Consider the following 25,382-nt stretch of genomic DNA (forward strand, 5'->3'; position numbering starts at 1 on the left):
ATGTGCCAAATTTTCCTGCATAGCGACAGCCTTGACCACAACACACCACAGATGTCACAAACTTGTTGGGCTCATCTATCACATTCACCTTAAAAGAAAACAAATTTAGATTTACTACTCACGTTGTTAGTTTATTCATTATTTAGTTTGTTGGTTAAGCAGCAACTTAAACTGCACACATTTAGTAAAGCACACATCTACAACATTTTCTCTTGTTAGAAAGAGGTCAGTAAACCACTGTTGCTACAGCAACTATAGCAATAGATAGATCACCACAGAACTGCTGTTGCAAGCTGGATGACACTGTTGCTAGATTAGAGACTTTTCAGACCCCTATGTTTGCTCTTATAACAGTGAGAGGAAATCGTAACTTCAGGTTTTCAAAGATAATTTGCTTCAATCTCAGTGGAAAGCAAAGATTTCAGAGGTGAACTAGGCCAATGTATAATATCCACACTTAAATAACAACAACGAAACAATAGAAATATAATCACTAAATCATAAACTACCATTCCAGAAAAAAAGTGTTCTCATTAAAGAATAGAATTATATACACTCTATAGCTCACGACTATAACGTCACACCAACATTAATAGAACGCAGGAGGGATGATGTATTTTTGTAGACCAAAATACATTGATATGAAGTCAGTGGGTTTTTTGAATGGGTTTTTGGTTAAATGCCTGAAATAAGGTATGTGGTTAACACAAGTCCAAGACATGTTTTATTCGACAACATAAAATATATCAGTAATACCCCACACATGATTTTTCAAGCTTTTAAATGTCTTAAAAAAGACTATTACTAACAAGTGGCTGAATGGGACTACAGAGGTTATTCAGGGACATTAAACATTGTCATGGCGAACAGGAAAACTCATCTACTCTCTAGTCAACTTTTACAGCCTCATTGTGTTTATAACTGCACTCTTGCCAGAAGTATTCCAGCTCAAAATTTCATATAATTTTTTCTTTTTTTTTTATAAAAAACTGAAAGAGTTGTCAGAAGCTTAATGGTGGTGACGTTGAAGTCATGTGACCATGGTATAGTTCATTTATAGCCTATATTTAGCTTTTAACTTGTACCGATTGTATTTAGGCTTCAACAAAATGGGTAAGAATCACAGATCTTATTTTCTGCAATTATCCAAAACCAATGAAAAAATCCTATTGGCCTGTTGTGAAGGGAATCAGGGTGATGTGAACCTCCAGGATGGCCTACAAAACCATGTCATCGTCACTTTAGCACCCTATACATTTGTTTCTGAGGAAAACCAAGGTAGTTTATTTGCTGCAGCAGCATCCTGGGTTTTTAGCTCTTTGCTAATTAGAGGGTCTTTATCTGGTTTTATTATCTGGAGTCCTTCTGCCCACCTGTGACCTTTTATTTCCTTGAATTATGACCATCTTATTGGCGTAGATGGGTTCGTCTGCAAAAGAGCAAATGCAAAGTATGAGTAGGCATGTCAAATGTCAAAATTCTGTTCTGTTCTCTCTCTCTCTCTCTCTCTCTTTTTTTTTTACTTATGCATTTTAAAATAAATAGTATCTTACAAAGGCAACATACAGTAACTACTCTAACTGTAGTGAATGACTTTTTGAGTTTTTATTCTCATCCCATTTTCACTGAGCATCTTGAATCTCGAGCCAACCTCATCTGCCACTGAACAGATCATAATTTCAGACCCAGTTTCAGTCATAACTCAAAATGTGTATAATTTCAGTAAATGTTTACATTTTAGTTATTGCTATTGCTCATATGGTCATATGGATCAAACTTCTTGATGATAGTCAATTTGGAGAATAACCACACCAGTTCACATTTACTTTCATTATATGGAAATGAACAGCCAGGACATTACAATAAATAAATAACTTATGTGTTTGCAGGAAAAGAAAGTTAAAGGGTGAGTAAATGATGACAACATTTTCATTTTTGATCTCTATGATAAATATAAAACAGGAAAATAATAAATTACAGTCACACTGACCTGATGTGCAGCAACACTTTTTTCTACATTTAAAGATGAAAATAGTGGCTACAATTAAGAGGATTGCGAGTGCTGAGCACACTGGTATTGCAATTAATGCTGTTTCAGTAACACTGGGCTCTACAGGGAAAGGAAAAAGAAGAAAACCAAAAATAAAGAAAAAAATATTAATGAGCTGTATGATGTATGTGAAGATTCAGCATTGTAGAAAGTCCAGTACATTGTAGTCAAGTACATTCTGTATTTTTGTTTATCATAAGGAAACTTATTTTATTTTTATTATATTAAATTTTTTGTGTGGTAAAAAATGTGTGACATCTACGATGGCTATTGGCCGCTTAGAAAGATGACTCGGCTTGTCAATAAGAAATAATGCGGTGTGATAGATATTTCCTAAACACCAGAAAAACTAAACTTGTGCTCTTCCTTCTTTTATAATAATGTTGCAGTGGCATTCTGGCTTTGCAAAACAAAACAAAATGACCCATTTAAATTGTTTTACTACTCATCATTCATGGGGAAGTGACTTAATGCATTGCAGTTTCACAATAGCCACCCATTATTTTAAAAGCATTTTTGTATGCGTACGTGACTGACCGAAAAAAAAATGTGTCCACATAAAATGCAGTGAATGAAAGGTACCTGATGGTTTAAATGTTGTGGTGTACATTTTGCTGTTCGGTTCAGTCGTCAAGTCTTTAGCTGAGAAAACAAATGATTAGTACCAAGAAATATACAAATCCCTGACAGACTCGACAGTCTGATTATCATAAGACTATCATCAGAGAAATGACCTTGAGTTAAGCGTAAAATAGAAGAGAAAGGTACCACGAAGTACTTCAAGATAAATCTGTTCCATCCACATCCTTTGATCATGGAAAATGATGGTGCAAGAGTAGTTCCCAGAGTCTTCATCTTTTACATCTTCAATGTGAAGTGTACCATTCTCCATTATTTGCATTCCAGTCCTCTTGCTGAAAATTCTTGATTCCTGTTCCTTCTTTAGATTTATCTTGGCCAGTAAGATTGTTTTGTTGATTGTGTGGTATTTCCATTCGATTGCATCAATGGAAGACCCCAGTGGAAGTTCAGGGAGAGGAAACAATACAGTCCATCCCTTCCATATAGATATGTGTGCACCTTTTACAAGAGAGAGAATCAAGGTCAAGAATCAATCCCTTAAAGTAGACAGTTAAATGGCACATTTTGCAGTCAATCCCATCAGTTTCAGAACAACAACCCTTGAAGATGCTTTTAACAAATTTGAACACATTTAACAAAGACTATGATGTTGAAGTGATTAGAGGTCACTTGAAGAGTTTGCATCAGGATGGCGTTTAAGGGGTTTCTGAAGCTGTACATGTAAATAGTCAACGAAGCAACATGTGACATTAGTTAGTTAAAGAGAGAGACCCATTTCTGTGGGAAATTAAAACTGAAACCTGGATGCTTGCAAGACTGAATATTGTTAAATGGTTATATCTGATTAAGTGTTTAATATCCTATATATTTGGCTGAGTTTGTGCACAAGAAATGGTTCAATCAAAGTAGAGCTGTCACAACACATGCTTAACCACTTCCTTTTGAGACTTTTCACAGCTGGACAGAAATAAAGACCATCTGAAAAAAAGTCTCAAGACTATAAATAGCATCTTTGATGTGTCACACTTAAATCAGTTAGTAATAACCAAATATTCGCTTTCATTTGAAAGGTATCTTTAAAGGCAGTCAGTGATCCTCCCCAACTAGTTATGATCATTGTCTGTATTAGGTTATTATTAGATTAGAGGCTTGGATAAATCTTGCATGAAGGTTCCAGACAGGAGTTTCAATGTCACTGGAGTACCAATTTTGTTTTCCCAAAGAACCTGTCAGTGAACAGATCTTAAAAGAAATATTTTTGTTAGAGTGAAGAACATTTTAATAATCTGAAGAAATTTTTTTTTTTTTCCACTATAAAGAACCTTTTGTGCAATGGAAAGATTCCATGGATGTTAAAGGTTCTTAATGGAACCATCAGTGCCAATAAAGAACCTTTTATTTTTAAGAGTGTAGAAGCAGTGTCTCTGAGACTCTGCATAGATTCACCACTGAAACACTGTTGATCGTGTGAAATACATTGACCTATGAACACTGATTATTGTCTTTGAAAAACAGCATATCTGCATAACTTCTTGTCTGAAAGATTACTGTTAAGAAAACTTTATGAGGGCTGTCATGAAACAATATTTAACAGTAACCTGCCTTAAAAATAATATACATAAGATTATAACTCTCACCCAAAGTCAGTTGCAAGAGAGTAAAGAAGATGAAGCATTGATAATTGTTCATCCCCGCTGAAATCCACCATAAGTAAATGTGTCTGACATCAAGGTTTGACATCAAAGTTGTCAAATGCTTGCTGTCTTAGACTGTCTTTAGAAAAGTGTTCCTTACTAACTCTATAACTTCCTGCTTGTAGTTAGTGCTACAAAGCTGGGGTGGTATTACCGTATACACTTTCTGTTTTTGAGTGTTTATTTTTCCCCCCAAAATCAAGGTATTGTAGATGTTTTCGTATTTGAAGCATTGTCATACTGACCCCTACAGGGCTAATGGTGTCAGTGCAGCGGAAGAGTCTGCTGTCCGCTGAGCTCTGACCGAATTTAACGCTGCTCACAGTTGGACAAAAAAGCATTTTATGTTTGCTATTAATACAAGCTGAAGGCATAAACTTATAGGCAGTTTGCTAAAGTAAGTCAATTATAATTGTAAATATTATAAAGCTAGGCCAATTTCCTGTCAATAATGCAAAGTAGTTAGAGAGTATGAGTAGCTATCTTTGTGGTCTTGAAGGAAATGCACAACTTCCTGTGCCTAAGCAGCGCATCAACTGTCAGAAACTGAGCATGTATCATATCTTTGAAGATATGGGTATTTTTTCCCCCACCCATTTGGAAATGAAAGAATATATCTATGTATTTGTTTTCCTAGTCACAGCTATTTGCATACCTGACATATTAGTGACAATAATAGAGCAGATCTGTCACAGAAAAGCATAAATGATACACATGCATCATTTAGTATGATTTATAAGCTGTTTTCCCCTGAGGGGTCCAACAAAATTGCTCCACAATGTCAATTTCTTTCATGATTTACTTACTTACTTGACATTTGGTCCTCACATTGTAGGCTAAACAAGTACACACACACACACGCATTATACAGTGGACAGGAGAACACACAATGACCACTAATAGATGTGTGAACACACACACATGAAAATGAGCATGTCTTCGTGTCATGCACTCGAAGGCAAATGAAAACCGCAGAAGACAGGAAATACAAATGAAATACAAGCAGTCTGTTGTTTGACCGCTTTACACTGAATCACTCTCTCCATCCCTCTCTTATATCTTATTCTGATTGGCAGGTTAGAAACTCTGGGTTCAGACCACACTGTTTCAGCAGTTTGCAGTTTGTGGTTGTAGCTTCAGTATTTATACCGCGGTGTACAAACCATATTGAGCTTGTTGGAATTATGGGAAGTTTTTTAAGTTGCAACCGAAGGTAGGTCTTCTAAATAGCTTGATATTATGTCCTGAGATGAAGTACTAGCAGTGTATTTAATTTCTGTTTTTGTATTTATTTATTTTTTTTATTGGGACTTAATCTTAAATAACTATATTGTTTATTAGGGCACTGTCAAAGTGTACCGGCTGATTGCTCTTTTTTTTATATGTTTCAGAAATGGAAAATTGTATGTGACTTTATATAATTTACTTTTTTTTTATCCTCAGAAAGAAGAAACCTGAAAACGCTGGTAAGCAAATTCTTCAGCTGATATATTCTGATAAAGCATGTTGCAGCTAATGCAAAGCATTAATAAGGAAGTGTCTTCTTACATATTTTAGCAGACTTTTGACAGAGAACGCAAGCATGAATTCAGTTTTATGTCAAAGTTCATGTGGTTCACACTAAATGCTTCTCAGTGTGCTATGCTATGATGATCATTTTATACAGTGAATGGACACACTGTTCAGTGACATTTACTTTGATGTTTTATTGAGCAGATAATGACCATCAGAGAGAAACAGCAGACACAAAGGTAAGAATACAAACCAGTCATAGGCCTAATGTTTTATAGGAGTTTATTAGACTGCTTATTTGAATATGAAATCGCTTGTTTTCTGTCTTTGCTCTCTAAATAAAGGCAGGTCGACTGAAACAATACAATTAAACGGTATGAATGTTGTTTTAGTTTCATGTAGCGCTTAAATGTGTAGTAATGATGTTCAGATTCACATACTCCTGATAACATCATGTTAAAACAGGAGGGCGTTAGTTTAGATCTGATGTCAGTTTCATCAGGTATTGTTGGCTTTCAAAGTCGTTCCGTCTTTTATTATTTTATATATTCTATATTTTATTTTTATTATTAGTCATCTCATTTTTTTTTCTTTTTAGGTCATTTACGTAAAATTGTATATTTGATGTTTATCTCTTTGTTTACACTAATAACATTGTGTAAAAAATTACAGCAAAGGCCATTTATTAGTATTATTAAGACAGTTACATAAAAAACATAGATTGGTCTAATTTGAATCTAAATAGTAAGACTGATCACCCATTAGTTAATGGTTAGTTGGTCAAACTAGTCCTTAACCCTCTACCGCATGCATTATGATAGACCTATAGAAAAAAATATTTGAAACTTTTTCTTTTCTAAGAATGGCTTAACTTGAAGTGCTGTAAAAAAAAAAATTGGAAAAAAATATTATTTTAAGGTACTTTATGAAATGTTGACATACGACAACAACATACAATAGTTGATCTAACTTAGAAGTGTAAGTTTACTTATAATTAATATTTTTCCTCAAAAATGGGTTTGTGTTGATTCAGTTGGTGCTACAGTATTATAAGCTTTAACACAGTTCTTATAAACGACACCTTATACATACTTTCCAACAACTTGTGCTTTTATTTATTCTATTCTTTTTTGCTGAATAATGCTTTATATTCTTTGAATTTCATTACATTTTTTTATGAATATTATTTAAATTGCTAATTTATACAGTTAAAAACAAATATAATACTGTATAGCATGTATCATAAAACATTGGCATATAACCAAAAACATCGCAGTTCATGAAAATTCAACATTACGCTATCTTATTATGAGAGGAAGACTATGAACATGAGCCCCCCATAATCCTTGAAACTTCACCTTTTTTTTATGAATGAAAATTCACGAAGCAGTTTTTTTCAGAGGTGAGGCACAGGTACACTTCACATTTGGTGCACTTCACCCTAACGATACACTTACAGCCAGGATACTTGCATCTGCCTTTCTGAGACACCATGGTAGGCCAATGGTTGGTCTGGTCTAGTCGTACTGGCTGCGGTGGCAGTGGGAAGGCAGGTCTCTGATGTTTTTTCCCATCCAGAGCTGATTCAGTGCTCTGTGAGGGCCTACCTTTGCGCTTCAGCCCACCCTTGTTTTCTTGCAAAGGCAGTGTGCAATGTCAATTTTAAAGTCAAGCAGACTGAGTTGTGCATTTTGTGTGAGCCCCCACATCCTTGCAGTCTCTCCGGTAGAGCAGCCAGCTTTCCACCTCGGTCATGTCCATCATATGGAACACAATGCGGTGGGGTACCACTTCTTTGAGCGGATTTTGGTGCGGTACAGAGCAATGAGAGAATCCAAGAGATCCACCCCACCCATGCTTTCGTTGTAGAGTTGAATGATGTTTGGACGTGTCACTGTAATGACCTCCTTCGTCTTCTTGTCCCACCGCTTCACAGTTGAGGTTGGAGTGGCTGCTGCAAATGTGCTTAGGAGGATAACTGGGCGGTTGTCGAACCATTTCACTGCTGTTAGTGCTGTACCGTCATGTGTGGTCTCTTTTTCTTCATATGTTCCACGTCTGTAGGTCTTCATAACCTTGTCCTCTGTGAAGGTGCATCCAGCAAGACGATTTTGTCTTACAGTTCCCACACTGTGGATCCCTGCTTTCTCAAGCTGCACCTGAAGATCAACACTACAAAACCAGTTGTCATAAAACATTCTGTGGGACATATACATCGGCACAATTGAGGCCAACTTCAAAACAATATTTCCGCTGGCACCCAGGTCTGGAAAGCCCTCCACTGCAGCGATTGGACCAGTGTAGAAATCAAAATTGTAGGCTATGCCATTCCCATCACACAGCACGAAGATCTTATAGCCCCAGCGCTTAGGCTTCATTGGAATGTACTGCTTCAGCTGGCTTTTACCTTTGAATGGTATAATCTGCTCATCAACACACAGGTGCTCATCCATTGGGATGTGATTAAAACTCTCCTGTAAAGATGTTAGGAGTGGCCTCACTTTGAACAGCTTGTCATAACCTGGATGTCCAGCAGGCACCTGTTCGTCGTTGTTGGCAAAGTGTAGAAAGCGTTTGATAGCCTCCCATCTTTTCATTGACATTATGTCAGCCACACAATCCACTCTTGTCTTTGTGCTCCAAAACATTCGGGTGTGTGGCAGGCCATGTACAGACATGTGAAAGCATATGCCCAGGAACTGCTCCATCTCTTCAAACGTGACATTCAAGGGCATGGTTGGGTCACACTGGATGGCGTAGAGATTGCTCTGGAACTTTGAGTGGTGAATATGTCATCATAACTTACCGGAGGTGATGTTTCATGGGCTGATCCTTGTTTGATAATTACGTTTTTGATATCTTTCAGAAACTACTGACAACAGACGGCAGTCAGTCTGAAATCGCGCCACAGAAAAAAACTGCATGTCACGTGACTTAACCAAAGCACATCATTGGCTAAACTAAGGTCTTCTCTTTCCAACAAAAAAAACGAGAATGCTGAATTAAAGAGACAGTGGCAAGGAAATGAACAAAGAGTACAGTATGTTGCCATATGGCCACACCATGCGGTAGAGGGTTAAATCGGTCTTATTAGCATAGTGGCTGTGTTTATGCAATTAGCAATGAATCTTTAACCACAAGGCTACACCACCCTGATTTAATCTGCCTCTTTAGGCCATGCAACATGATGAAAAATAGCTATACAACAACACAAACAAACAAATAAATAAATAATTTCATGCATTATTATTTTTTAAGCCACTTTAAAGACTTCCTTGGCATAATTCACATGCTTGTGTTTTCTCTCTGACCCACAGACAGAAGATGTCCTCTATGCCTCCATTGACCACGGTAACATCAGTCCAAACAGACCTGTTCGAGACGTGGATGACAACGATTGTGATTATGCTGTTGTAAATCTCCCTCAAAACACAACAGACTCGGCCAAGCACAAAAGCTATGAGGACAGTACAGATGATTATGTGCTTATGGGTTGAGCACTGAGATGCTTCTGTGGCTGAAATCTGCACATTCAGTTGGAATGGACACCTGAGATACACAAGCACAACTTTAACGGCTTGTTATCTTTGTATAGGTTGCAATGATATTCAACTTTTTAAAATTGGTATTTATTTGTTTTTCTTTTCTTTTTTTTTATAATTATTTCATTTCAGGTCTGTTTTTGTCACTTTATGTTTACAGCATGAAGTAAAATATGTTTAAGACTTTTGATATTTTGAAGCATTATAAGTAATTACTACCTTCATCTACGTGCACAGTGAATAAAGTGCATATTATGTCTGTATTCCTGTATGTATATGTGTTCATGCAAAGAAAGAAGGTGTAACTTTTATTCTGGCTGTAGTATTGATGTTGCTGCTGCCGCCATGTCGTGAAGACGCTGTGTTTCATTGTGAAAGCGAAACTACTTTGTTTGGCCTTCCAAAAGAGGACACGACTAGAAATCAGTGGTTAAGTTATATTTACAGCACTGTTCCAGAACAGTTCAACCCAAATATTCAGATGTGTGCAGCACATTTTATGGAGGACGATGAGCTTTGTAAAAATCAACGCGTTTCAGAAAGGCGGGGCATAAAGGAGAAACAATAATGTACAGTATGTGGAAAATAATGTTTTTTTAACCTTAAACCGCATAAACACATTTCATTACACCAAATACACAAAATAATGTTCTTTTTTAGCAACGTCATATGACCCCTTTAAATTATTATTTTTTTTTTTTTCTGTCCTCCAAACTAAAATTCCAGTATCATCATATGTTGGGTAACAAGTGAACACAATAATACCACATGCATTCAGACAAGAGTCAATTATATAAGGATATAATATAATAAAGGAAACGTGAAAGTTGTCACATTTTTGTTGGGGCAAGTATGCGCATGCATTTCGTATTTTATAATAGTAATGTAATTTTATTGTAGTTTCATGAATAATTTGTGCATAATTGTTTTACTGTTCCAATTTTGAAAAACCTAAAAAGATTGTTTATTGGCAGAATACACTGTCAATTTGGCCCACTATTAATAATAATAATAAGTTTTATGCGCCTTTCCCAAGCTCAAGGTCACTATTTGGTCAACATGTATTCAGTGTACATTTTTTCCTAGGCAGTAATGATAGACATGTATAAACAGCTTTTTTATTATTATTTGTATTTATTATTATTATTCATTGTTATTATTGTTGTTGTTTTATTTTGTGTTTTTTGCATGCTTTACAGCCCTGTTAAAGGAATACTTCACATAAAAATGAAAATTTGCTGAAAATGTACTCACCCTCAGGCCACCCAAGATGTAGATGAGTTTGTTTCTTCTTCAAATTTGGAGAAATGTGGCATTACATCACTTGCTCACCAATGAATGCTCTGCAATGAATGGGTGCCGTCAGAATGAGAGTCCAAACAGCTGATAAAAACATCACAAGTAATCCACACAACTCCAGTCCATCAATTAACGTTGTGTGAAGTGAAAAGCTGCGTGTTTGTAATAAACAAACAAATCATTAAGATGTTTTTAACCTTTTCTGGCTAAAATACGAGTCCTTTGTCCATAATATTACTTTCTCCAGTGAAAAAGTCACCTCTCCTGAATCAGAAAAGAAATATGCACAGATCAAGCACTGTTTACAAGCAAAATCAGTACAAAACAGTTGTAAACAAATATGTGGGTGGGAGGATTTTTCATGTTATTACGGATGATAGACTTGTATTTTAGAAACAACAGTTTAAAGTTAAAACGCCTTGATGATGGATTTGTTTTTTACAAACATGCAGATTTTCACTTCATAAGATGTTAATTGATGAACTGGAGTCCATCAATGTTTTTAATCAGCTGTTTGAAGTGAATTCTCATTCTGAGGCAACTATTCATATGGCGTTTCAACGAGACAATGCTACCATAAAAACAACCACTAGAGGGAGCAATATGATTTTCATGTTGGATGCTCAGTACAGTAGATTGTGATCGTAGAGACTAATCGCAGAACAAAGGTACAGAGCTTTAAGGTCTAAATTTGGATCGAATGAAAATTCACACTGTCATAGTGCTTGGGGAATCCCACAGCAATATCAAAAAAAAAAAAAGGTCGATGACATCCCACCAGTTTCAGTTTCTGCAGGAGTATCTGTGTGATATCTGAGGGCGTACCTGATCTTTCCTTTCCAGTGACAAGAATTCAGATTGGTGTACAGTTACCCCTAAGTTTCCACATCGTTCCCCTAAACACTGAATCACACTGAATGAAGGGGACAATGTGAGATTTCTTCTCAGGGGGACAAAGGACTAAGATGCAAAGGGTCTGTATCTCCACTGCTTGACCACAAATCACACACAGTTAGGCTACTCTTTTTATTAAAAACAACCACACAACACAGTCTCCCCGAGGAGGCGGATCTGTTTTAAGCAGGTACAATTCACATACTTTTTATTTAACACTGACCATTTGTGACTGGTGAGAAGGGCCTGTTTGTACAGATACAATAAACAACGCTGGTATCAAACACTACTAATATGTGAGAAAGCTGAGCTGAGTAGTTCATTTCAACCCTCTGGTATTGTTTGGTCATTTTTGACAGAATTTTTTTTTTTTAATCATAACTTCATCAGAATGATATGAAGCTTGGTGACTTGGTGATCACACAAAAAATGAGGATTTGATTTGAAAAAGCTAAATGGTCATAAAATAATTGTCACACAATTGTGTTGTTTGTGTTCAAAACTGAAAGGGGACCGTAATCATAAGTCTGTAAGAACATATACCATTCTGAAAAGTACAATAATAAAGTTTATTTACATACTTTTAATTATGTGCAATGTAAAATAGATTCTCTACATCAGGTATGCTTAGTATTTATCAATAAAAACATTGTTTGCAGTTGATTTTTGTTTCACTCTGATATAAATATGTACAAATTTGATTAATATCTAACCAGGTTCGTTCTCTACAAATCTACATATTAGTGATATCGCTGACGCTAAAGATGTCCCAGTTATTCCTCATTACATACTAAGACAAATGTTCCTTTGTCATCACCTTTCATCTTTTGAGTCAGTGTGACTTTTGCTCCTCAGTCAGGCGCTGTTTGCTTCGGGGATGCTCTCTTGAGATGACTATTTTCCACTAGTATTGTTTTTCATGTGTAATTTTGACCACAGACATATCTTTGCCCTCAGTTCTCTTCTGGTATCCTGTTTCATCATGAAAAGCGAGTGTCTCTCAGGCGTTGAAGAGTTCAGCTGAGGAGTTGTAGATGGAATTCACTCTCTGTACGTAACTTGCATAGGGTTCCACCTCTTCAACATCAGCGGGCTTAACACACACAGACATACGCTTCAGTGAGCCTTACAAAACACTTTTACAATAAATACACACCGAATCATTCAAAATGACACCCTATATAGTGAATAATGGAGTTTGGTGTAGTATAAAAACAGGGTTTGATAGAGACTTCTTACCTGGGGTGGTTTGTCTTCAACTGGTGTTGAGATTTTGGATTTGCAGCAAAGCATCTTCAACGCACTAAAAAGACAATGCAAAGACAAACTGATTTCAATAAGTTATTTGTCTATTAATTAATCATCATACTATGCAAAGTAATTCAGCTCAACGGCAGTGAATCAAGGGAGTAGAAGATCCCACCTTATGTCATAAAACTTTCTGCGTAGTTTGTAAACCGCAAGCAGCGCTACAAGAACAAAACAAACAGAGCCAACTGATATGGCAATATTTGTCCATGGAGATGAGGGATTTGAGTTTTGTGAATCTGAAAAGAGAGAGTATTTGTTTATTTTGTAATATAATACGTTACAATGCAATATAGACAAAAAAAAGTTTAAAAGAATATAAAGTCTGCAATATTGGGAAACCGATTCCTTTAAAAAAAAAAAAATTTTGAAACCACTTTACTTAATGTGCTGTATGTGAGTTTATTCACTCTATATGTTTTGTGCTGTCCGTTAAACACCGATTTGCTCCAAGTTTGCTTCATATTTCATCAAAGGGTTTTTCTTAAAATATTGGCAATTTTGACCCTGTGGACACTGAGAAAGTAACCTCTCTTGAAAATAAATAAATATAACAGTGTATATACATGCATCTAACAAGAATTATCAAAAATGTCTCAAAGCATGTGTTGTGTAAAATCCCTTAATTTTTTATTTCATATATATTATTTACATAGATTTGTTTTCTTTACACATTGCATCATCTCGTATTTCAAATCAAACCCTTCACTGACACTGTTGCCTCCTTGGTAAATAAGTACACTGACTTTAGATAGATGGTCATTGTTGAAGTATCGCCTCAATATGTGTAATATGCGTCTTTGTGTAAAAATTTGTATACATTATTGTTAATAATAAATATGCAAGAGGTTTAAAGGGTGTATTATTATCACCTCACTCTGTTTTTAGATCATCAGTTTTTTTTTTTTTTTAAATGCGATAATTATTTTTATGATGAATTTTCATAGTTTAAAAAACATGTATTAGAAAAGCAGCAATATAAATGACAAAGCTTTTAAAAAAAAAAAATCAAAAGCTGATCTAGGAAATCTGATTTATAAAAATCAACCCCGTAGGACATAGAAGCACCTGTAGCAGAAGAATTAACTACTGATCCACTTATGAAATCAATTCTCAATTCCTTTTCATGTACAGTGTGCTCACCTGTAAGATAAAGTGTGCTCTTGTGCTGCACAGAGCCGGACTCAGAGGTGTATGTGGCCACACAGGTGAGCTCACTGATGTTGACATTTTCCGGCAGATATATTTGATTCTTCACCATAAAAAACTTGCCAAGCTTCTTGACAGAACTGATGTTGGAGGGAAAGTTCAAGGCAGGTTCCCAATGAAGAGTGGGTGCTTTCTTTTTATATGTGGAATTACAGACAGCAATCCTTTGATTGTTTTCTCTGTACTGCTTGGTGGAAACATTGATAACTAAAAACAAAAATAAGCTTTAATTTAATTTATCAGTATCACATCAGAATAATACAGTATGGTATGGTTTCACTGTTAGCTCTAAATACTATTTGTGTGTGTGTGTGTGTGTGTGTGCGTGTGCATGCCTGCAATGAATTTAAGTCATCAGTAGTTCATGACTACAGTGGAACACAGAGAGACATAACTAGCCTATCACTGACTGAAACTAGGTAAAATCAGATCAGTGTAATTATACCTAACCTGTTATGTAAACTACAAACATTTTCAGTTTTTGCAATAAATTGTGTTTGTACTCACCGCTTACAGTCACATTTAGTGCAGAGCTTCCTCCTTTATATGATACATCACAAAAGTAAAATCCTTCATCTTCTATTGAAATCTTGGGAATGACTAGGGAAACTCCATCTGAGGTGTTGTACAGCTTCTTTCCATCATTGCATGTGTCGTCCAGCTTGGGTGACAAACCAAGCCAACATGTTCTGTCTTGCTGGCTGATGTTCCAGATGATATAAATTAATTCATTCCATTTGACAACAGTGAGATTGTCACATCGTAAAGTCACATCGCTGCCCGAAATAAAGGTCTGCTCTTGGAAAACTGCAGAAAAATAAATAAATAAGAAATTGTACAAAATTTGATTCAATATTGGATTAGAGTAAAATTTCTGTTTACTCAAACTAAAACTACCAAACAAACAAATATATAAACTAAATTATTATTCACATATAATTCAAATAAAATAAAATGTGGCTGTTATAATAATAGGTGTGACACATTTTGTCATTTTTTCTCTATACACTAAACGTATCTCTCCCTGCCATGCCAGACTACTTTTATCCTTTGATGTGTCTTTTCCTTCTATAACTCTAAAGAGTTACAACATACACAGCAGCTCTATTCTGACAATAGATGTAACACATTTGGTACTTTTCATCAATACAGTTTACTATATAATGTTAATGTTATTCTGGTAAGACTTTACAATAAGGTTCATTAGTTAATATTAATTAATGCAATAACTAATATAAACCAATATGTTACAGTATTTATTCATCTTTGTTAACATTAATTAATAAAAGTACAACTTTTTTAATGTTAGTTCATGTTAGCTCAGGTCCATTCATTAATATTAGCAGATAAAACTTTGGATTTTAATAATGTACGTTATTAGTACATTTTGAAATTAATATGAACTAAGATTAATAATTGCTTTACACGTATTTTTCATTGTTAGTTAATGTTAACTAATATATTAACAAATGGAACCTTATTATATAATGTCACCATTATTTTTTAAAGCATTAGGAGCACAACCCCCTTTTTTGGATAACTATGTTAGATGTGCTATTATCTCCACATGAAAAGCAGCTAGTTTAAAATGTCTAATGTATGTAAAATGGTGATTCTATAAACTTCTAAACAGTATGGCAAATAATGATTACACAAGGTCAAGTGCTTGCTTTCACTGACTATTGGTTAAAAAAAATATTTTATAATATTTATATAATATTTCATATTTTATAATAGTTTCTGTTCTTATTTTGTATCCTATTCATGAAAAATGGCAGTGTATTTACATAAATAAATAAATAAATAAATGAAAGTGTATGTTGTCTGACCTGTCAGTTTTTTAACCGCAGAAGCTGGATTCTGATGTGATCCAGTGTCTTGATCTCCTATAGGACAGTTAGTGGCACAGCGTGTTAATAACAGGTTAATGTGAGGCTCAGCACAAAGAAACACAATCATTCACTCGAGTAAGAATTCCAGTTAACTTCCATTACACAAAAGCAAGTGTAAGATAATCAAGTTTTAGTAGTAGCCTCTATTACATTTACTGGTCATATTTCTTGTTAATGTTAGTCAGAGGTGTACAGTTTTGTCCAAAGACTAGACAATGGTTTGTTTTCATTATTGTAGCACAAGATGAATGAGGCCTGATTCTGAAGAAAATGGAGTTTGAACACCTGGCCTAAATCAACGGCTCTCATCCCATACCACCTTAAACCGCATTATTGTCAACAGGCACAACACAAGTGTCATTTAGTTCCATGTAAACTGCTCTAAGGTCTTGTTCAAGATTTACAGTTTCTTTTCAGACGCATCTGTCAGCCTCAAAAACCTCAACAACTCATCTCCCCCCTAAGAATCCCCCCAGAGAGGAAGAGCGCTTCGTCATGGCATGTCCTCTCGAAATAGCAACAAACACAAAACCATCACATGCACGTGAGAGAACAGAATTCTCATCCACCATAAATATCCTTGCAAGTATAAAAATAGATTTTCCCCAAATGAGCGGCAGTTACTAAGCCATCAAGATTTACTTGACGCTTTAATTCAGTACCTGATTTAAACAATACCAAGATTTTAACCATAAAGCAAATACCCAAAAAGTACTTGGACATTTTAGGACACTTATAAATGTATGTAATTCCATTAGAAATAGACGATAGACAAAAAGTATCGATACCAGACAAAGATGATGTTAGATCAGAAGGCCAAATCATCCACGTACAAAGTGTAGTAAAGTACTAAAGACTAAAGAGTACTAATGAGACTATAATATTAAAAAGTATGTAAACTCACCTCTTGTCTGACTTCTTGCCATAAAGATACTTAGGAGGACGACCACCGTCAATGTCCAGCTGTTCGCCATCGCTACAAATCTTCAGTCCGACTTCTCTTCTCTCACCTTTAAATGTCCTTTACTCTATACTCACGGGTTATGTGCACTTCAATGCACTTGTAGCAACAGTACCTTCAAAGTAGAATTTTCAAAAGCAATTCTGAAATGTCATGTATTCTTTTTCCGTACTATGAATTTAGATTTAGACTGACTTTATCCAAGTCTTGAGGATAAAGTAAGGCATTCTGATTTGATTCGTTTCAAATGTGTTTCACATCTGCTTATCTCTATCAAATTTCACTCATTCTCTTTCACTTGTCTGAGTTCTCCTCCTTTTGTTTCCTTCAGCAGTGTGACGCTGTTGTACACTCCTCCATTTTTTTATAATTTCATATCTTCTCCCACATGAAAATGCTGACTTCCTGTCTTGTTAACCACGGCTGTCATGTGCGAGCTTTTTCTTAGTGCAACAAGATTGCAGTTTGGCAGTGTGTGATGTGTTGATGGCGATATTTGTTGGTTAATTTTGCTGTTTTATGTAGCTGACAGAATGATGAGACTAATGTGACCTTATAACCATAATCTACAAATATATGATTGAGGCTGTTTTGATCGTTTCTATTAATTCCTTACTATGTTAGAAAAATGTCACGTAGGGGATCACCAGAAAGTCCAAACAAATTGTTATTAAAGATTGATCTGGACATTTTTATCCTGAAGGGGTTAATTTTTGATCATGACAGTCTGGCTATGCATTATTAGGCTAATTACACAGCTACAGCTTAAAAAAATAAATAACGAAAATACTATGTAGAGGTGTAGCACTGATTTCGGTTTAAATTATTTTACTGTCATACTGTCACCTTCACTATGTCCGCCCATTGACAGACCAATAACGCTATGGGAGCTGTGTGGAGTTCTGATCATAACTGTATTGGAATTTTTGGAACCAGTTTGAGCTTTTGGATGTGTTGAAATATATGTGACCACCAGACCAGGTGTGAATTGTTTTCTCAAAAAAAAAAAGTAAAATAATAATAAATAAATAAAATAAATAAAACTATGAGAACGAGGTGAAAATTGCCAATATTTCTCCACTAAAACTAATCTTTAAACACTGCTTCTGTAATATGGGCAGTTATCAATTATCAGGTCTATAATAATTATTTTATCATTTTTTAATAATTATTTACATGGATTAACCCTAGAAAATCCACCGTTTTTTCTTCAGAATTACTGGCGGTCATTCGTTTTGTGTGGATATATGCATACATTCATTATTCATTCATGATGATTAAGTGGAGGGCAACAGCTGTTTCATTACCGATTTGGACGTTTTGTTCAACTCACACGATAGGGGGGTGAAAAGCGACAGTCGTATGCAAATGTCAGAGACAGCAGAAAGACAGCTTTAGATTATCTTACAGATTGCAGTAAGAAAAATAGCTCATTTGAACAACAAAAACAAACGGCTTAGCAATAACAGTATTAAACATGGTTTTGTATATTTGTGTCTCTAACCATTCCTTGTTCTTTTTGAGCCATCTAAGGTTATATGTTTCTGAAAAAATGAGTACAGAAGTCGTCCAAGGCCATATTTACAACTTTATAGTTATCCTTTTGAGATGTATAAGAGCCAATGGCAGCTAATTGTGTGCATCGGGTGATGCAAGAGACATTAAAATAGTGCTGGTACATTGAAATGGCCAACATTGAAATGTCCAGTTTACTTTGCATAAAACTCTTTGATTGCTCAATAAAGAATTCAGTACTCCAGAGACCAATGTGATAAATCAAGAAAAACAATCAAAAAGCTAATGGAAATGTATTAAAGGCATAGTTCACCAAAAAATAGTATTGTGTCACCAGTTACTCACACTCCTGTTGCTCCAAACCTGTTTGACTTTATTTATTGTGTGAAATACAAGAGAAGATGTTTTGGCTGTTTATGCCCATGCAATTAAAGTCAATCGGGTCCAAAACAACATTAGAAAAAAAAAATCAAAAATATTTTTAGATCCTCACACTAAAAATATAAATATACTGTAGTTTAAGTGGTACTTTACTATAGCAATCTTTATAACACGGCTGAATTTGGCCAATTCTCAAGTTTAGGCGTATAATTATGTAACTGAATTTAAGTTGCTGGACAATTCTTGCATGTTAAATGAGGTTAGGAAAAAGAGCACAGTCAATTCATTCGTGTGCAGATGTTGTGCATAGTTCAGACAGATGCAGTCACACAGGATGTGGTTAGCCATGCCCCCCTCCAATCACATATAGATATTAGCCGTTGTCAGATCAAATGTGTGTTGGTGTGGTGGTGAGATGTCTGATGAACTGCTACAGATTAGAAAAAGCACACACTCTTTGCAATCTGCAACGCAATCAGAAATGACCTTTTTCTGCTTCTGCTGGCATAAAACAAAACCTTCACCTTCCCCTCACACAAACACTTAACAGTTCTTGACAGTTCTTTGTTTACCTCTCTGCTGACTTTACTACATTAACTCTAAAAAGAGCTTGAACCAAACAACCCAAAGATGATTTGATCTCCAGTATGCCCTATGCTTACACAATGAAAAAATTCCACTTATTATTAGTGGGGTTATTATGAGTTTGAGAATGAGTTGGCAGCAGCTGGCTGAGGAAGTTCAAATGGGAATCATTTCAAAGGAAAATAATGTGTGACCAATAGGCCACTTTATTGTGGTTTTCCGCATCTCAGACCTGAACGAAGTACTGTGGTCTTTTAGGGTCTTCTATGCGGTGGTTTTTAGTTTGAGCTTGGTTTTGTTTGCCACACAAGATACGATGGGATATTACATGTATAATCAAAACAATATAAGTGGAGATGCATTAGTTTGTACACGTGTAAAATACATTATACAATAAAATATTTCATCTGATTGCCATAATACTGTATGAGTGGGAGCAACTCTGTAATCAGATCACAAATCAGATAACACAGTCTGAGTAATCTTCCCAGAAATCACCTGTGCTAAAGTGGGCCAGAGGAAAAATGCACTGCTCATAGGTTGCTCTTTCATAGTTCACATTTATATTTAAATACCCTTTCCCAAGGGTCCAAAAGGGGGGTTTCACAGTGATTCAATAGAAGAACCATTTTAGGTTCCCCAAATAACCTTTTAGTGATCAGTTACTAAAAGAACCAAATGGCTTTTCACACAGCGCCTAAGCCAGGTTATAGTCGTTCTAAAGCCCTTTTTGTAAAACGGATAGTTCCGGTCCTTGATTCTGATTGGTTGAGCTGTGTTCAAAGTCGTTGTAAATGACTCTACAAACGTATACCTTTGACCTCATTACATCAGTATTGCCGCGGTTCCATGTATTATGCATTTCAGCATGAGTGACTCCTGCTGGCGTTATGCTTGCGTCTTTCACCTTTAATTTTGAGACCACGCCCTTCCCCTGTCCAGTGTTGCCAACTGGGCTACTTTTACACTGTTGGCGTGGGTTGTTTTTTCCAGGTTAAAGCACAGGTTAAAGCTATCTCCCCCCATCCACCGGAACGCAATTTTGACGAAGGGGTCACTCAACGGAGGAAAAACCACTGAGAAAAACGCGATTGGGCTAGTTTTGGCCTAGTTTTGAATAGCAATTGGGCTGGTTTTGGCCTAGTTTTGAATAGCAATTGGGCTGGTTTTGTTTGGCAACCCTGTCCCCATCAAAGAAACTCTTCTCATGCTGGAGAAATGTTGATGTGTGCGAAGTGCAGAGGGAATATTATTTAAAAATGTTCTATTTCAGGTACGGTAAAGTATGTTCATCGAGTTACACTGTTTAATGGTGCTTCTTATAGGCGAGCTCATGCTATGCCGCAAACTGGGCTGGTTTAAATTATGAGAGAACTCTGCTGAGAGACAAGTTGGTGTATGTGCGTGAGGAAATATCAAATATTGTTTAAAAATATAAAAAATAATAAAATTAAAAATAACAGCGCGTGAGAACAGTTCCAGTATCTGGTCTCATTTGAGCTCCATCAGAAAAGGCATATTACAGGAACATTGTATTACCGTTTACTGCAGGGTTCCTCAAATCTTGCCCTGGAGGGCCAATGCTCTGCAGAGTTTAGCTCCAACCCTAATCAAACTCACCTACCTGTGACATTGATTAGCTTGCTCAGGTGTGTTTGATTAGGGTTAGAGCTAAACTCTGTAGGAAAATGGATCTCGTCGGCCAGATTTGAGGATCCCTGGTTTACTGTCACTGTCAGGGACTATTTTTCTAACAAAAGGATGGAATTAATGATTTTTCATTTTAAAAAAGTAACATATTAATACATATATTTTGCCTTTAATATATGCATTGTGTGGTAATTAGGGATGTAATGACTCAATCAACTCATGATGCGATACGATTCACGATACTGGTTTCACGATATGAATTTCTCACATTTAAGACAAATTATAAATGAAAAAGTGTTCATTTGTTATTTCTCAGACAAAATGCTGCATATTTCTTTGTGAATTTGAAATATGTCAAATAACAAAAATAAATTGAAATTGGAAAACAAATCAAATAAATAAATAATACTAATAAAATAAATATTTTTATATTAAAAAAACTTTTTTTTTTTTTTTAAATATCAGCATGTCCACATTTTCCAGCAAAAAAATGCACCTTGTACAGAAAATGCTTTTGAAGCAAAAGCAGAATGGTCTGACTTTAGCTCTGTGAAATTATGCTACATAAAACTACATAAAAGCAGACAGACTGCATGAGAATGCAAATTCACTCTCACACATATGTGGCGCTTATGGAATAGCAGCGATATAGCGTTTCCGTGGTTACTGGCTGTAAGCAGCAATGTTACACAGAGGCGAGATGCATCTAAACTTTTCTGAAAGCAGTCAGTTCCCCTCAGAGATACTGTACATTCATTTAAACCCCCGCCCCCAAATGTATCGTGATTCGTTTAACATCTCAACAAGACTTGAATCATCACATCCCTTGTTACATCCCTGGTTATATAATATGTATAGGTGCTAACAACAGCCCTTAGCTGTTCTAAATTCACTGTAAACAACTGCTTCCTGGGACGTATTTCTTTATTTTAAAACCAAAATTTTCAGTCCTTGATTCTGATTGGTAGAGCAGTGGCACAGGAATACTGTTGTAATGAGGTCAAAGGTGTATGTTTGTAGAGTAATTTACAACAGCTTTGAACGCGGCTCAATCAATCAGACTCAAGAACCGGAACTACCTATTTTATAAGGAACGTTACACTCTTGAGATTTAGAAGCAGGGTTATGAAACCTGCTCTGAAGCAGGGTTAGCCCCATGTTTGCAATCTTAACCCCGCATTACGGTTCCCAACGTGTACAGACTGCAAAAATAAGAGGATGCGCAAGTCATTATATAAACAGGTTGTTGCTGCATTCGTCCAATCAATGACACTGACACTGCAAATATGCAAATAAGAACGTTAACGTTTTACAGTGTGAAACGTCATTTTATGAATACCCAGAATTAACTGTTAACCCCGCGTAAATTATGAGCAGTGTGAAATTAAAAGATAGATAACACTGGATTCTGTTTATCAGGGGTTTAGAATGACCCAGGGTTAACTATTTAGTGATAAAAGTGTGAAGAACATTTAAATAATCTAAAATACCATTTTCTACTATAACCTTTTGTCCAATAGGCCTATAAAGATTCCATGGATGTCCATTCCATGGAGGTTCAACTTAGTTTTGTAATGAATAGTAAATAAACAATAAAATTAATATGGAAAGCAGCTCAGATCATTTGGTCCTAGAAGAATTTGATTAGATTTTTTTTTTTTTGAGCTTTGATCAAATGTGCATATTTAGATATAGGACTTTTGAATACAGACTTTGATATCTTGGCAAATCTTGGTAGTCATTTTTGGAAACATGGGAAATATTCTGAAGCAGGAGTTTGAATTCCAAAACATGATGCATTAATATGCTTTATTATATTTAATATAATGTGTTGAATAAATAAATGTTTGTTGGTAACTCTGCTGTGTTTCTCTCTGTAAAAAAACAAAAAACACCCACACAAACACATATTTAATGAGTGCAAACTTAAGAACACAAGCCACAAACAACAATCCACTAAAATGTTACTGTGAAGGCTGTGTCATTTACGGCAAATCAGATCATCTGCGGCGAAATGCAGTGTAATGGAGGAGCATAAGGTACTTTCGGTTGTTGTGCGAACGTGTGAGCATGTATCTCACCACCTCTCTGCTTCTCTCTATCACAAGAACAGACAAGTGCCGCCATTAGAGTTAACACTTCTCTGCCAACAGTGGTTGGAAACACTTGCAGGCTAACCTAACCACATGCTGTTAAAAAAAAAAAACCCACAAGTTTATTGTTCTCACAGTGATTATTCTGACATTGTGTCATAATAATAAGTCATTGATTTCACTATGTTTTAGGAAGTGTTAGAAAAAAAACACACAAAGGAGATCAAAAGCACAAAGGAGATCTCAACATTGTCACAAACTGTACTCTGCTATGAACAATTTAAACTTCTAAAACATTAGTAAACAGAAGGTTCAAGTCTCCTGAACTAGGCTACATGACAAACAACCTGAGTAATAAAAGTTTCCTCTTGAATCAAGATATATAGCCTTTGTTAGCAACTCAGTATGATTCAGACAGCATGATGTAATACTCATTTGCAGAAGTTTAACCTCAGGATGTCACAGAAACACAGGGTCAAATCCAGAGAATGGTCCGAATTAGAAACCAAATCCAACCAATAGCAAAAGTCAAGAGTAATGAAAATAACAGTGAAGGAAATAAGACCAGAATTTCAGAGAACGTCAAAAATGTACAAAACTAAATGATACACAAGCTATTTTGCAAAGAGGAACTACGCTATTTTCTGTGAATGTGCGAGTATTCTCATTCATTAGGGGGCAGTCATGGCCTAATGGTTAGAGAGTCAGACTTGTAACCCAAAAGTTGTGGGTTTGAGTCTCAGGTCCGGCAGGGATTGTCGGTGGGGGGAGGGAATGACCAGCGTTCTCTTCCACCATCAATATCACGACTGAGGTGAGACCCTTGAGCAAGGCACTGAACCCCCAACTGCTCCCCGGGTGCCACAGCACATGGCTGCCCAATGTTCACGGTGTGTGTGTGCACTTGGATGGGTTAAATGCATGGGTCACCATACTTGGCCACACTTCACTTTATTAGCCTCTTTAGGTAAAAGCAAATTACGAGCTCAATATGTTTTGGCGACCTCTGTTGACAAGAAACGTGCACTGCAAGCTCTGTCACCCCTCCATGGTCATTCTTAGGGTGCAACAATCATCTCTAAAACTGAGAGTTTAGAATGCCATTCTGTAATATAATTGCACAATATGTTATATTTAAACAGTATCACACTAAGAGTGCTGTTGTACTATCTGCATGATTCCGCCACAGGCACAAGGCTGCTGATATTCACTGAACAACTGTAGAAATGTGAAGTTGCTAATAATTATAAAAATCACAAAATGACAATCTGACCTCTCTTTTTAGTCCATGGATGTTCATAAACTCTCATGTGATCCTCTTCAAATGCAGATGTTCACTAACAGAAAAAAGTTTGTCATCGCTTAGTGTTATATTCACACCTTAGGGCACTAATATACAACAAATTACCTTAATCCAGTTAGTTCTGCGATACCATGGCATTGCTTTGTTTTAAAATCTACAGGAAAATTACACAACATTAAATGACATTATATTATATAATTTATAATAAAATATATGTTTTAGACTGGAACATTACAAGAAAAATGACAACTGCAAGTTTTTGACATGTAACAACTCAAATATAACCAACATACATTACAAATAGCATATATTGTCACTGTCTCGGCAGACAAAATGACAACAACAACAAAATACTTGGACAGATTTAAAAAATCTCTCAACTAATGACCATATAATTAAAAACCTTAATTAATAATGTTAAAAATAAAATAAACGTAATAACTGGAAAAAAAATCTATAGGCTACACTAGAAATAAGTGTCACAACCTGAAATTTCAGAAGAAGAAAAAATAGAAAAAAAGTCTTAAAATAGGATACAAAAAGTACATCGTGTAAATGTTATATTTATGGTTTATAATGTTTATAACTAAATAGCCTATGCTTAAATCTAAGACAGTTTTAAAATGGATATTGTTCAACATCTTAAGGTCAAAAAGGACCGAATACCAGAACTGAACCAATTCATAAACACAGATTTGGAGTTTCAAAGATCCAGTTGCATAAACAAAGTCACCATTAAGAACTAGTTTGACTAACTAGCAGTTAACCAAGTAGCTAGTTATCAGTCTTACTTTTCAGATTCAAATTAGATCAATCTACGTTTTTATGTAACTGACTTTTTTTTAAAAATAATTATGACCAGTCTTTCAGAAAAGAATTAGGTGTCTAACTTTTAAGACTAGGCCACACTTT

The 25,382-nt window shown here is 35.6% G+C and overlaps 1 protein-coding gene across 1 annotated transcript; it reads right to left on the bottom strand.

Annotated features, from left to right (window-relative positions):
- Nucleotides 1-12,128: 12,128 nt before the first annotated feature.
- LOC107721582 (cell surface glycoprotein CD200 receptor 1-A-like) lies at nt 12,129-24,626 on the bottom strand. The gene is made up of 9 exons (XM_016529676.1): nt 24,576-24,626; nt 24,441-24,504; nt 16,887-17,058; nt 15,920-15,976; nt 14,598-14,897; nt 14,025-14,297; nt 12,997-13,120; nt 12,813-12,876; nt 12,129-12,666 (listed from the first exon to the last, which is right to left on the bottom strand). Exons 3-9 carry the CDS (start codon nt 16,954-16,956, stop codon nt 12,574-12,576), a joined length of 981 nt encoding a protein of 326 aa, XP_016385162.1. The 5' UTR covers nt 16,957-17,058; nt 24,441-24,504; nt 24,576-24,626; the 3' UTR covers nt 12,129-12,573.
- Nucleotides 24,627-25,382: the final 756 nt, after the last annotated feature.

This window comes from Sinocyclocheilus rhinocerous, unplaced genomic scaffold, assembly GCF_001515625.1.
Source record: "Sinocyclocheilus rhinocerous isolate Xijiao unplaced genomic scaffold, SAMN03320098_v1.1 scaffold30, whole genome shotgun sequence".
Lineage (NCBI taxonomy): Eukaryota > Metazoa > Chordata > Actinopteri > Cypriniformes > Cyprinidae > Sinocyclocheilus > Sinocyclocheilus rhinocerous.